This window comes from Mauremys mutica, chromosome 6 (genome assembly GCF_020497125.1).
Source record: "Mauremys mutica isolate MM-2020 ecotype Southern chromosome 6, ASM2049712v1, whole genome shotgun sequence".
NCBI classification, from domain to species: Eukaryota; Metazoa; Chordata; order Testudines; family Geoemydidae; genus Mauremys; species Mauremys mutica.
In genome coordinates this window covers 79,308,578-79,322,893 of record NC_059077.1, presented here as the reverse complement: position 1 = coordinate 79,322,893, position 14,316 = coordinate 79,308,578, and the positions used below count along the sequence as shown (strand labels likewise).

At 40.5% G+C, this 14,316-nt stretch overlaps 1 protein-coding gene across 4 annotated transcripts in view; it reads right to left on the bottom strand.

The window, feature by feature from the left end:
- ROR2 (receptor tyrosine kinase like orphan receptor 2) overlaps positions 1–14,316 on the bottom strand; it is a 221,079-nt gene that overhangs the window by 16,282 nt on the left and 190,481 nt on the right. For 3 of the 4 annotated variants that reach the window (XM_045021688.1, XM_045021690.1, XM_045021689.1), the window contains exon 5: positions 445–572. In XM_045021688.1, the coding sequence (XP_044877623.1) occupies positions 445–572 (128 nt within the window). Of the gene's footprint in view, positions 1–444; positions 573–1,468; positions 1,539–14,316 lie in introns of those variants that run through there. The other variant, XM_045021691.1, reaches the window with a different exon arrangement.

The window sequence follows — 14,316 nt, the reverse complement described above, 5'->3', positions numbered from 1 at the left end:
AAAGATCATTACTTATTTTATATAAACCAGTGTTAAATCAGAACTCTACTGGGATTTTGCAGTAAAAGGGAGGAAGCCCAAGGACAAAGTCACCACAACAGTTTCTCATTACACTAGAATGCACTTGGACTTTTAAAAATGTACTTCCATTTCAATCTATCATTTAAAATGCACCAATATAAATTACAAGCTGTTAAAGAGTCAAGCCTTTGACACTTCACTTACGGTGAAAAATGTTTTTCACATGATAGCAGATTTTTGGCCTGTAAAACAATGTTTTCTGAATACAAGACAGAGAAAAGGGATTGCTTGTTCAAACCTTACTATAAGGGTAACTTGGTCATTAGACTTATCAATTATGTGGTAATAAAACTAGTACTGTTGACATTTGAACTGGATACTGGAACAAATTATTATTGTCCTACTAGAGGCATATAATCCTACCAGTAATTCGGTTTTCAATTTCTCCTTGCATCTGGAGGGAGTCCACGTAAATGGTCCTGTTTCCAATGATTCGTGCACATGCAATTCCCCTGTAAGGCTGACAGAACCCGTCTTCATGGTAATCTTCTCTGCAAAAGACAAGGGGATTCTATAAGTGCATCTGCAGATGTCCAGCTGTCCCCAATGAATTTTTAAGAAATATATTCTTAAAATGACTTAAAATCTGAAACTCTTCAATACTCCAGGTGCTACTGCCTCCCCTCTGCCTACCTTCACACCAATTTGGAAGTATTTATGGGGGCACCACTGCAAACATCTAATTCAAGAAAGAAAGTAAAAACCAAGAATAATCTCAAAGTTATATGCTAATGGTAATGGGATTTGACATATGAACCTATTAAAAAGCTGTTAGACTGAGACAGTAATATAGATCATGTTACACATCCTCATGCATTTCTGGCATCTGACTGCATGAATACGATTAGGCAAGCAGTTGGTTCTTGTCTCCCACCTCCTTCTACAATTCTTCATTTCCTTAAGCAAATAGCAAAATAGGACTTACTCAAGATTCTTTTAAAATACGGCATAATTCTGAACCAAGAGTTGGATAAACAGAATGAAAAGAATCAGTGGTTAACTTCTTTTCTCCTCCCTTTGTTTCGATTCAGTGTTAAATTCCCCCCTCCACTCTTCAGCCAAATTCTGATCTTCCTTACACGAATATATCATTATTATTAATTATTTGTATTATTGTAGCACCTAGGCTAAATATAGTAACTTGAATGTAGTTGCTCTAGATTAACACTGGTATAACCAAAAGCATAAATTGCTTCTTTTAACTAAGGAATCACTTTAAAAACATGGGATATACCTATATTTCCCCTTTCCCCCCCATTTTTTAAAAGTGATACTTCAAAGCTCTCCACAATTTAGCCCTGCCCTGTCAATCTGTCTCATTTATTATCCTATTGTGAGGTCACCAGCTGTTTTTGCTCTGCCAGTAATGCCAGCCTAGATCATCCACCTGTTTGCTTCTTCCACAAACATCTTCACTCTTTTTCCCATGCCGCCTTCTTATAGGTGGAAGAAATTCCCAGTCAAAATATGTAATGCCACAAACTTATCTTCCTTAAAACTCATTCCTGTCATAATATGTTCAGAAAGCTGCCATCTAATAATGGCTAGGTGTGGTGAGCTGTGACCATTACTCTGATTGGCTAAGAACTGCACACAGCACTACTCTGCCAAAAACAGTCCATTATTTTTGTTACCCAATCCTACAGACAATGAGTCAGGACGGGAGGGGAGAGCTACCTGAGAACAGAGGAGAGGCAGAAAGCTCAGCAGAGACTTCCCTGAGCTCCTCACGTTCCTCATCACAGTCCACAGATTCCTCATGGTAAAAACAGTTCATCTCAAAACCCCAAAGTAAAACAATGTCACAACGGAGCAGATATTCAGTCCCTTAGGAATGAGGGGAAAAAACAGTATGATAAGTATAAGTTAGGCTCAGAAGCAAGGGCTTGACTCTAGACGGAGGTAGCCACGAGCTAGGGTAGGACTCTGAAGGAAGCAGGCCTGGTTGAATGCTCTTCTGCAGGAAGCCCTCTTGTGGGAGACCTGACTTGGGGCTATGGAAGAAGACTCATGGGAGATAAGCAGATATCTTGGGACTCTCAAGCAGATGGCCTGGAAAATGGGAACCTCGAACAGAGACTAATGGTACTGGGACAGAGTGGTTAATGAGAGTTGGTAACCTGTGAACAGTGACATGTGAATGGGGCTGAAGAGCTTCTGCATTGTAAACTTGTTTTCCTTTAGGGTTTTGAGACTAGTAGCAAAAATCCCAATGGCCTGGATTGGGATGGGGCACTAGATGGGGAGGGCTCTGACTTGCTACAGAAAATTCTTTCCCAGATGTCTGGCTAGTGGATCTTGCCAACATGCTCAGGGTTCAACTCATTGCCATATGGGGTTGGAAGGAATTTTCTTCCAGGTCAGACTGGCAGAGACTCTGGGTTTTATTTTGATTTTTTATTTATTTATTTTGCCTTCCTCTGCAACATGGGGTCTGGGTCACTTGCTGGTTCAAACTAGAGTAAATGGTGGATTCTCTGTAACTTAAGTTTTTAAATCTTTTAGTTTTTAAATCATGATTTGAGGACTTCAGGAACCCAGCCAAAGGTTATGGGTCTTTTACAGGAGTGGATGGGTGAGGTTCTGTGGCCTGTGATGTGCAGGAAGTCAGATTAGATTATCACAATGGTCCCTTTTGGCCTTAAAGTCTCTGAGTTTAACTGTTTTTACCATATGGAATCTGTGGACTGTGGTACCTTATGTGAATAAAAGGATTTGAACTTGCTCCTGAGACAGACACTCCTTTTCATGGATGAATAAAGGGGAAACTGAGGGAAGCAAACCTGTTGCACTGTGGTCTCCCACAGGAGGGGCCACCTTATTATAGACTGCCATTTATTACATATTTGCCAAGTGCCTAACATAATGGAGTCACCCCTCTGACCTGGTTGAAGCTGCTAAGCCCTACCACAGTATACATGTTGAACATTAATAAAATAATAATTCATCCACAAATGCTGAATGCAGATTAACTACCACAAAGACATTTTACTTTTCTCCAATGGGAACAAAGGACAGGTGGAGTCAGAAGCTTTCAGGACAAGTTAATTGCCACAATGAACAGCTTTCAGTTGCACACTCATTATTGTATGAAAACCTCATTTTCTAACAATTCCTAAATACTCCGAGAGTCCAAAAAAATCAAAGTGTTGCATAAGCTGCACAGTCAGCCCAGACCACCCCAATAGGAAGTCAATGATCTCCATAATGAGCTGCATGAATATGAAACACCTGTTTGACCTCTTTCACTAAGGCATAGTTCAAACACTGATCATGAGAAACAAAGTCAGTTAAAAGAGCTATGTGTAACCATATCTCACCCTCCTGCTCCATCTCTCTGCCAGCATAAAGAATCTGAAGGAATAAGTAATCTAACTAACAAGGTATTGGTGACAAGAACAGTATGATCACTCAGGTTCCATTTATTTATTTCTGTCAGAACTTGCAAATACAGTTCAGATATGGTGTATATATACATGCTAATACAGATTTTCTCTGCGGAATGTTATAGTCAACTACTGATTAAACTGAAATATGGTCATTATCTTAGATGGGCACAAAAATTAACAGCAATCTGATGTCAGAGGTTCTGACAGAAGCAAGACTCTTGTTATTCAAATGCCATGTTCCACATGAATCCTTTATAACTCTCTAATATAATCCAGGCAAAGCACTAAAATAAGTCTGGCTAGTCTGGCTGACAACTTCAAAGAAAACGATCTCAAATGCTTATGGGTCAATATACTAAGAAATAAAGCGCAAAATGGAATATTAGCTGGTGTCTGCTACACACAACCAAATAACACTAGGGAAAAGGATGACTGGCTCCTTACGCACCTACCTATAAGGTGAAAGGGAAAAAGCTGCATGATCACAGGGGACTTCAGTTTGAGTAACACATGCTTGAGGTATCATGTTGCCAGTGCTAAAATATTATTGGAATTTCTATATATTATACATGATATTTTCCTAACCCAAAACATGTTGCAATCAACACAGGAGAATTGTATATTAGACCTAATCTTGACATATAAAGAGGTACTGATCACAGAATTAAAAATTAGTGGTAGCTTAGGTACAAATGATCATGACTCGATATTTATAATGTGCAAACAGAATAAAGTCCAAACCAGTGTAAAAAAAAAAAAAAAAGTACACACACACACACACACGGGGTGCTAAAAAAAGGCCAATTTCACAAAGCTGAAAACAATTCTGAGCCAAATCAGCTGCAAGGAAGAATTTAATCAGAAAAATGTGGAAGATAATTGGGAATAGTTTAAGAACATTTTACTACTCTCTCTCATCTATACACACACAAAATAAATAAAAGAATGGGGAAGTTGAATGTAATGAATATAAATCAGAAGTTATGAACTATAGAAAATTGGTAAGGGAAGCAAAGAGACACAAGGAGAACTCTATGGCCAGCAGAGTTAAGGACAATAAAAAAGGATATTTAAAAGTATATTGAGAACAAAAAGAATCCTAACGATGGTATTGGTCCATTGCTAGATGGAAAAGATAGAATTATCAATAATAATGCAGAAAAGGAAGAATTGTTCAATAAATATTTATGTTCTGTACTTGGGAAAAACAGATGATATAGTCTTATTATATAAACAGATGATATAGTCTTATTATATGATGATGATAACACTTTCCGTTTCACTGGTATCTCAGGAGGATGTTAAATAGCAGCTATTAAAGTTAGACATTTTTAAATCATCAGGTCCAGATAACTTGCATCCAACAGTTTTAAAAGCGCTGGCTGAGAAGCTTACTTGACTGCTAACACTGACTTTCAATAAGCCTTGAAACAATGGGAAGTTCCAGAAGACTGGAAGCAAGATAATATGTGCCCATATTTAAAAAGAATAAAAACAGGATGACCTGGGTAATTATAGGCCTGTCAGTCTTGCACTGATTTAGGGCAAGACAATGAGGCGGCTGATATGGGGCTTGATTAATAAAGAATTAAAGGAGGTGTAATATAATTAATACCAATCAATGTGGATTTATGGAAAATAGATCCTGTTAAACTAGTTTATCTTTGGTAGACGAGATTACTAGTATAGTTCAAAAAGGGAACAGTGTTGATGTATATACTTAGATTTCTGTAAGACTTGATATTGCACAACTTTTTGACTAAAAAACCTACGACATAGAAATTAATATGGCACATTAAATGGACTAAAAGCTGGCTGACATCGAATGGGTGTGTTTCTAGTACAGTTCTGGCAGGGACTGGTCCTTGTCCCTATGGTATTTAACGTTTTTATCAATGCCCTGAAAGAAAATATAAAATCTTCACTGATAAGGTTTGCAGATGACACAAAAATTGGGGGAGTGGTAAATAACGAAGACAAGTCATTAACACAGAGTGAGCTGGATTGCTTAGTAAACTGGGCACAAGCAAACAATATGTGTTTTAATACATTTAAATATAAATGTATACATCTAGGATCAAAGAATGTAGGCCACACTTATAGGATGGGGACTCTGGGAAGCAGTGATTCTGAAAAAAAGATTTGGAGCTCATGCGGGATAATCAGCTGAACATGAGCTTCCACTGTGACACTGTAGCCAAGAGAGCTAATGCAATCCTGGGAGGCATAAACAGTGGAATCTTGAACAGGAGAAGTTATTTTATCTCTGATTTTGACACTGGTTTCACTGGTGCTGGAGTACAGTGTCCAGTTTAGGTGTCCACAATTCAAGAAGGATGTTGATACATTGGAGAGGGTTTAGAGAAGAGCCAAAAGAATGATTAAAGGATTAGAAAACATGCCTTATAGACTCAAGCAAAATCTATTTAGCTTAACAAAGAGAAGGTTAAGGGTGATTTGATCAGTCTATAAGTACCTACACAGGGAAAATCGACATTAATAAAGAGCTTTTCAGTCTAGCAGAGAAAGCTGTAACATGATCCAATGGCTGGAAGTTGAAGCTAGACAAATTCAGACTGGATATAAGACATACATTTTTAATAGTGAGTAATTAACCATTGTAACAATTTACCAAGGGTTGTGGTGGATTTTCCATCACTGACAATCTTTCAATCAAAACTGGATTTTTTTTTCTAAAAGATATGCGCTAGGAATTATTTTGGGGAAGTTCTCCGGCCTGTGTTACACAGGAAGTCAGAGTTGATTATCACAATGGTCCTTTCTGGCCTTGGAATCTATGAATCTATGAGTAGTAGTGACTTTGAGTACTATGCTACATTTAATCCTTTTGACAAAGGTAGTCATGTTCAACAAAGCTACAGAAATGGCAGCACAGACAGCCCCCTCCACGACTAATATTCGATTAATTTCATTCAGCTGCGCATATACTCAGAATGGGGCATAACCACATGGGACAAAAGTACAGGGGGAATTGTTGAAAGAAAACAAGAGGGGCTTCATTCTCCATTCAAGCAGAGTTCTTTGGAGTCACATGAAGCTTTTGATATTTGTCCCAAACCAGATGCCAGTAACTGAATTTCTGGATGGAGCAGAAGTTAGAGTGGCTGAAAACAGGCAGAAACACAGCCTTTTCAATTTTCTGCTGCTTGAGCTGAAAAGGTTGCTCTGATCAGTGTTACAAGAGCAAATCTTAAACTTAACTCAACAGTCCATGACGGTTCAGTTTGTCCCAGACTACTAAGGTCCTAAAGATGAACTGCAAACAAAAAGCGTTTTTGCTTTTGTCTTTTACTAATTCTTTATGTATGTTTAAAGATTACCTCACTTTTCCCAGGTTGTTACTGTTGGGGTTTTGTTATTGTTGCTCTTTTTTCTTTCTACTTGTTTTTAACAGAGAGGTATCAGGAAGACTAAAAGTCTCTACTTCCTGCTTTGTTTGTTTGGCTTTTTTGCTAAAAAACCCTCTCTCAAAGTCTGCAGACCTGTAGCAGGAATTTCTTAGGCCTGGTCTACACTACATTGTAAGGTTGACATATGCTGCTTTGCATTGACCTAGCTATGGAAGTGTTTTCATTTATATTTGGTTCCCATTGACATTAAGTGCCTCTCTACACACATTTAGTAATGCCACCGCCATGAGGTACATAGAGTCATGGTTGATGTAATTAGGTCATCGCACTGTCAGTGTAGACGCTGCGTTGCTTATGTTGACTCCTGAATGCCAGCAACAGTCATCCCACAATGCCTGACACTGACAATACAATTGATACAAGCACTCCTGGTGAGGACACGCACTGCCGACACAAGGAGCCAAGTGTGCACACATACAAGCAATTTAATAACTGCAGTGGATGTATGCCAACGTAAGTTCGGTCGACACAGTTTTGTAGTGTTTCATTAAAGGGGAGATGCAATGCAATTTTTCTTCAAAGAGAATTATTCTCCCAAGTGTTTGTCACTAGTTTTAAACAAACAATCTGATTGAACATTCCCATTTCTCTTAACACCCAATTTCAGTCTCTGGTGATGAAGGAGGACAACCTTTTGTAGGGAAAATGCGTGTTGGGGGGGGGTGGGAAATAAAAACCAAGAAACACCAAAGTTTGTCTTTATGCATCGTAAGAAAAGAAAATGGTCTTGTTAACTTTTGCAGCTGATGTTCAACTCATGCCAGGCTCACAGGGCCTGTTAGAAAGTAAAGAGGGCTCAGCACTGAGAAGGGAGTGCGGGGGGGGGGGGGGGGGAAGAGGAAGGGGGGTTGAGTTAGCTCTTTATCACACATACACTACAACCTGGTTAAACACAGTCTCTCTTCCAACTGCTACCCTACAACTTTGAATCTGTGAAAGGAAGGGGAATATGGGGAAAGCATGTGTTTTATGCAATATGGGAAAAGCAAAACAATAAACAAAGCTCTAGATTCCTGCTATCTTCCCACTGAGGTGGCATGTCAGGCCCCAAAAAACCTTTTGTGTGCTATGGAAACAGGAATTTTATAAGAGATCTTTTGAAATAATTTGTTATCCAGAACTGAAAATATCCTCAATTACTGTTGTTTTGTTAAACATTTATTACTTCCATAGAAATAATCACATTGCAATCATGTAATATCAACTCTACTTAAAAGGTTATAGAACCATATAGCTTCATGCAAACATACATCTAATTTGAAATATTTACAATATATAAAATCCTGTGTGTACTACAGGCATTGAATAAATATATTGAACCCACTATTACATACTATTTCCACTACTATTATTAATATTAATCATGTTTATTATGTAGTGCTTAAGGATCAAATCAAGAATGGGGCCTATTGCACTAGGGACTGTACAAACACAGAGTAGCAGAGCCCTGATGAGCTCACAATCTAACTAGACAAGACAGGCAGGGCGGAGGAAGGGGAATAACACACTGATGGCAACAAACAGCAGGTTAGTGCCAACATTTCTTTTTTTGGGGGGGCGGGGGAAGGGGGTTTAGTAAGGAGGGGATCAGCTAAATGGGCAGAAAAGGGGAGGGAGAGGGGACACTGAAGGGAAGGGGAGTGAGGGAACAGGGCCGGGGAGAAGGGAGCCTGAGCAACAGGTGTGGAGTGAAGAGACTGCGAGAAGGATGCAACAAACAGCCAACCAGCACAGTGCAGTGACGGTGTTTTCCTCATGGTGGCCCCCTGCAAAGCTCAATTCTGGGGCCCCTCCCAGTGTTGCTGCCAGTCATGCTGGGTGGGGCTTGTATCCCTGCATCATCACGCTGGGCAGTGTTTGTGATTCACTTTGGCTTTCATTTTGCCACCAGGGACAAGTAACTGAGTCACCCTATCGGGGGCCAACTCACTGCCTCGGACCCCCTGCAACTGCATGGGTTGCAGGTGCCTAATGCTGCCACTGAGAATAGAGCAGAGCCACTCCAGTCAAAACTGCAGCAAGTTCTCTGAATGTCCAAAGATCCCTGCTTTGGCTGCAGCTGCTCCCCTGGGCTGGAGTCTCAGGCTGGCTCCTCTTCAGTTTTTCTGAAGCCAGGAGGAGCAGGAGAGGCAGCAGGAGAGGGGAGGCATCACCTGGGTTCTAGTGCCCCCAAAGTGGGGGAAAGGGAGTGTCTCTGCTGCACTGTTCTGGAGCCAGAGGTGCTGAGGGGAGGGGTAGCTCCACCTGGCCCCCATTTTACTCTCTTCCCCCAGTGCAGCAGTCCCTGCTTAGACTGATTCTAGAACTGTTCTTACTGTCTAGAGTCTCTAAATATTATTTTTTCTCTTACTTAATTGGCCTCTCAGAGTTGGTAAGGCAACTCCCACCTTTTCATGCTCTCTGTATGTGTATATATATCTCCTCACTATATGTTCCATTCTATGCATCCGAAGAAGTGGGCTGTAGCCCATGAAAGCTTATGCTCAAATAAATGTGTTAGTCTCTAAGGTGCCACAAGTACTCCTGTTCTTTTTGTGGATACAGACTAACACAGCTGCTACTCTGAAATCTAAATATTACTTTAACTGTATAGATGATATACCACCACTAGACAAAGACATCAAAGAAAAGACCTACAAAACAAAGGGGCCTTTCTTAATGGAAAAGCTGAAATGGTGAAAAGAATAAATATGGACAGAACGTAACACATGATAACTGTAACACAATCTATTGTACACAACTGTCACAGCTGAACAGGCTGGAGGGCATATTAGAGAAAAATGTCCTAATGACTGAAGAGTGACTCATGGAAACTTCATTCTATATTAAATTCCTTTCCTGGAGGTAAATAGGAATAGAGAAACCAATTACAGCCTAAAGTGGGCATGCACTTGGTGTCCCTGACAATAAAGAGGATCAGTGGCTTTTGTTGAAAAATGTAGAATATTCCTGGTTTAAATGTGGATGTTAAAGATATTTCATATGTTAATACATGTTACAAAATCCCAGCCAGAACATCAGGCAACAGCAACACACATGACGGCAGACAGGTTTTACATAGATGTTTCACAGAAACATGATGATTTAGAGATTTTTAACTATCAAACAGAAGGGTTCATTTTGAAAGCAGGCACTCCTAAGTGGGACCTAATATTTGCTAATAAGAGCTTTTCTTCTTTCTGTCTTGGTCCCCAGGGCCGGCTCCAGACCCCAGCGCGGCAAGCACCCGCCTGGGGCGGCCCTTTCTGGGGGGGGCAGCAGGCTGGGCCGGCAGACCTGCCGCAGTCATGCCTGCGGGAGGTCCACCGGAGCCCCGGGACGACCGGACCTGCCGCAGGCATGACTGCGGAGGGGGAGCTCGTCCCGCGGTCCAGTGGACCTCCCGCAGGCATGCCTGCGGCAGCTCCAGCAGAGCCGACGGACCTGCGAACCGTCTGCAGCTGCGGGAGGTCCAGCCGAGCCGCGCGACCAGCGGACCCTCCGCAGTCATGCCTGCAGGAGGTCCGCTGCTCCCGCGGCGCCTCCCGCGCATGACTGCTTGGGGCGGCCAAAAAGGTAGAGCCGCCCCTGTTGGTCCCACAAACTCAAGCTAGAATATAAGGAAAACTTATACGTCATGAATAATCTAGTATTTTACTTTAAATCAAAGATGTCTGTGACAGTATGAGAGAGAGATTCTTAAGTGTTCTTAGTAATAATGTTGATTCATTTCTCTGCTCCTATAACAATTAAGAGATTGAACTTTAAGTAACTAGGAGCCCAATCCTGCCAGAGGAGTGAACTGAAGTTGAGGAACTGCAGCAACGTGCAGGATCTTAAACCTTAATGCAAAAAAGCATTTAAGAATGTGCTTAAATCCATGCTGATTCAGGAAAACACAGAGGCACGAGCTCATGTGTTTTTCTGAATCAGAGCCTAAGGGATTAAATAGTAAAGAGCCTGATGGAGTTTGCATTTCTCCTGATTTATACACAAAATAAAAATGTAATTGTACAAATATTTGGTCTACAGAATTGTTAGATCTGGTCTGGTTTTTGTGTTTAAGTTTTAAAAATAAATATCCCATTAACCTATTGTACCATATGTAAGTAATACAAAAGGATTATTCAAAATAATTTGAGGGGGATTTCTCTTATAATGTAATAAATGGATAAATAGATTCCTGGCCCCATATGATTACGAAATTAATAGAAAGAACCCTCAAATTATATTCTAACACTCATTTAAATCAACCTATAGAACATAATAGATATCTATAGTTAGTTTAAAAATTCTGTAGAAAGGATATCATTAAAGAAACTGGTAAGTGTCTTTAAAAATTTCCATCCATATGTCCGCAATAAGTATGTCTACCTCAACTTCTGACTCTCTCCCTACCTTACTGACCTCACCTACTCCCAGATAAGAAATATTATTTAATTAAAAATATTTAATGAGGGAAGAGGAGATTTAAGCCATCCCTAAGGACAAATAGGAGTGGAGTTGCAAAGATATTGAGAAGACTAGAATTGGCTAGTGCAACAGGCTCAGTAGAGAGCCTAAACCTAAACAGATGGGACCAGATCTTCAACTTGCATAAATAGTCACAGCTCAAGCAAAGTCAATGGTGCTATGACAATTTATATAAGTGGAGGAGGGGAGGGATAGCTCAGTAGTTTGAGCACTGGCCTGCTAAACCCATGGTTTTGAGTTAAATCCTTGAGAGAGCCAATTAGGGATCTGGGGCAAAAATCAGTACTTGGTCCTGCTAGTGAAGGCAGGGGGCTGGACTCAATGACCTTTCAAGGTCCCTTCCAGTTCTAGGAAATAGGTATATCTCCTATTATTATTATTATTATTTTTAGGATATGGCCCATGAATTTTGGAACTGCACACTCATTCAGTATTGGAGCACCCCAGAATATAGTTGTTACAATATTTAATATTTCCAACCTTCAATCTAAATAAAGTGAAATGGGATGTTTTCAGGCTTTCACTGGCATTTTATTGGTTGACGATTAACATTTATTTAATTTTGTTAAGAAAAAAATTACTTAGAAAGAATTCCCTGAATTTCCTGAAAATGGGACTTCAACTAATAAAATGCCCCTTGCTTGAAGCTCCAGAATCAATGTCTAAAAATATCTAGAGAGGTAGCCGTGTTAGTCTGGATCTGTAAAAAGCAACAAAGAGTCCTGTTATAGACTAACAGACATATTGGAGCATGAGCTTTCGTGCATCTGACGAAGTGGGTATTCACCCACGAAAGCTCATGCTCCAATACGTCTGTTAGTCTATAAGGTGCCACAGGAATCTTTGTCACTTTTTAAAAACATCTAAAATATAAAGACTGTCCTTTACCCCTCCAAAACAGCATCAGGCATGTTTAATTTGTTACTGTTAATTAGATCATGTGATGTAATGTATTAAACCAAGTATTCAGTATGCATCCATACATGCTCATAGTATTCCTATTTGTTGAAATGGCCATACTGAAATTTTATTGGCTGAGCTTGCGCAGGCCTTAGGCTCAATTCGACCGCATTTCTGTTTGTACGTCTGTAGCATGATAACATGCTGCATCCAATCAACTCTGAAATTTCAGAGAATGTTCTACAGAGGGTGGGTGAGGTAATATCTTTTATTGGACCAACTTTAGTTAGTGAGAGAGCCAAGCTTTCAAGCTTACCCAGAGCTCTTCAGGCACACAGCCACTGGGAGATGTGATTCCCTCCTAGGGTAGACATTTACAGGCTAGCGCTGCTCCACCTAGTGCCTAAAAATAGCAGCCTGGCTGTGGTGGCTGGATAGCTGGGGATTGTACTTGGGCACCTAGTCCTAGCCACCACCTCTGCTGCTGCAGCCACACTACTACTTTTAGGTGCTAGCTTGACGAGAGCGAGCATGCGTCTGTGCTTAAATTTCCCTTACATTTTCTCTGACAACTCTTGGCCTTAAGACAACTCTTTGCCTTTGAAAATTTCAGCAACGGTGGCTCAGTCATTTCTAAGAATGAGGTTAGAGAAAAATACATGTTTTGCTCATGATAAAAAAAATTACAACCATTTTACTGAGAAGCTTTGGCACCTCTGTCCTTCATGAAATTAGCCGGGGAATCAGCTTGGTGTCAGGAACGTGCCTTTTGCTGTTCCCATGAAAAACTGCCCAAATTTGGCCAAATTATAAGCCTTTCTAAAAATCTCAGTTCACACACAGGGTAGAGACTTGACAGGATTTGCTAGTCAGTTCTCCAAAGATTCTTCCTGCAGCTATTGCTTCTGGCTACTGCAAGCTGCTTGGGTGCTGTGACCTAGAACTGAGAGCAGGGAGACTGTCTCTCCTGCACTCTCTATGACTGCCCCTGCTGGCACCCAGGGAGTATGACAGAAATTCAGAAGGGACAAGAACCAGACTTGCATGGTGGTGGAAGGAGCAGACTGGGACAAGACACCTGACTGCGGGAGTGGTAGGAGAGACTAGGACTGAGAATAGATGAGGAACCTCGGACAGGGAACCTGGGAGTGAGAGGGAAGACTGGGATTGCAACAAGGAGTTTGGTGAGAGTGGAAAGGGGCAGACTGGGATAAGAAGCTGTGGGGTGGGGAAGAGATACAGTACTTGGACAGAGGTAGAAGGATCTAACTACTAGAGAACACTCCCCTCCAGAGCCTGGAATGGAACCCAAGATTCCTGAATCTCACTATTCCTCTCCTGTCAGCAAATATCTGTGAAACCCACTGGCAAATTGCGTCTCTCATCCCCTCTAGTGCTGGTCCACACAGAGGATGAAAACCTGCTATGGCTATCAGTTACTCAGTTAAGCTCAAGAGGCAGATATCTGTGTAGCGGAGCTAACGTTTCCAACCCTGATGAGTCATGCAGATGTCAATATAATTCCACATTATTGATATTTTTTCAGTTTGCTATTTTAAAAAGCTTAGAATGACACACCAATCTCAACCAATGCCTCTGGAATTCAAGGGAAGTTTAAATCAAACAGCTCCCAACTACTACATTTACTGAAAGGGTGCAATATGCGTAATTCTAAATGATCATTTTCTTCTAGTGTTTGTTCCTTTCGATTCAAAATCAATTACTGGGTGTCAATTATCATTTATTTCTAAAGCATTCTGTTTCTTCTCCATCCTCCTTAGAATTCATGCTTCAATGCAACATCTATTCATCTGAACTCTGCTACTATATTATAAAATTTAGTGGAAACTATCGTACAAAGCTCTGGTAAAGCAAAATGGCTTATGTTCAATAGTCACCAACTTATTGGTTATAAGCAATGGTACATGGCAGCTGCATAAATTCATCTAATCATATGTAAAGTTAATAATCATTAATCAATAAAAATACGTAAAAATTCAATTCCCCCCACCCCAACTAATAATGGAAGAAAAACACATTATTTTAATAGCAGCACCTGGTAA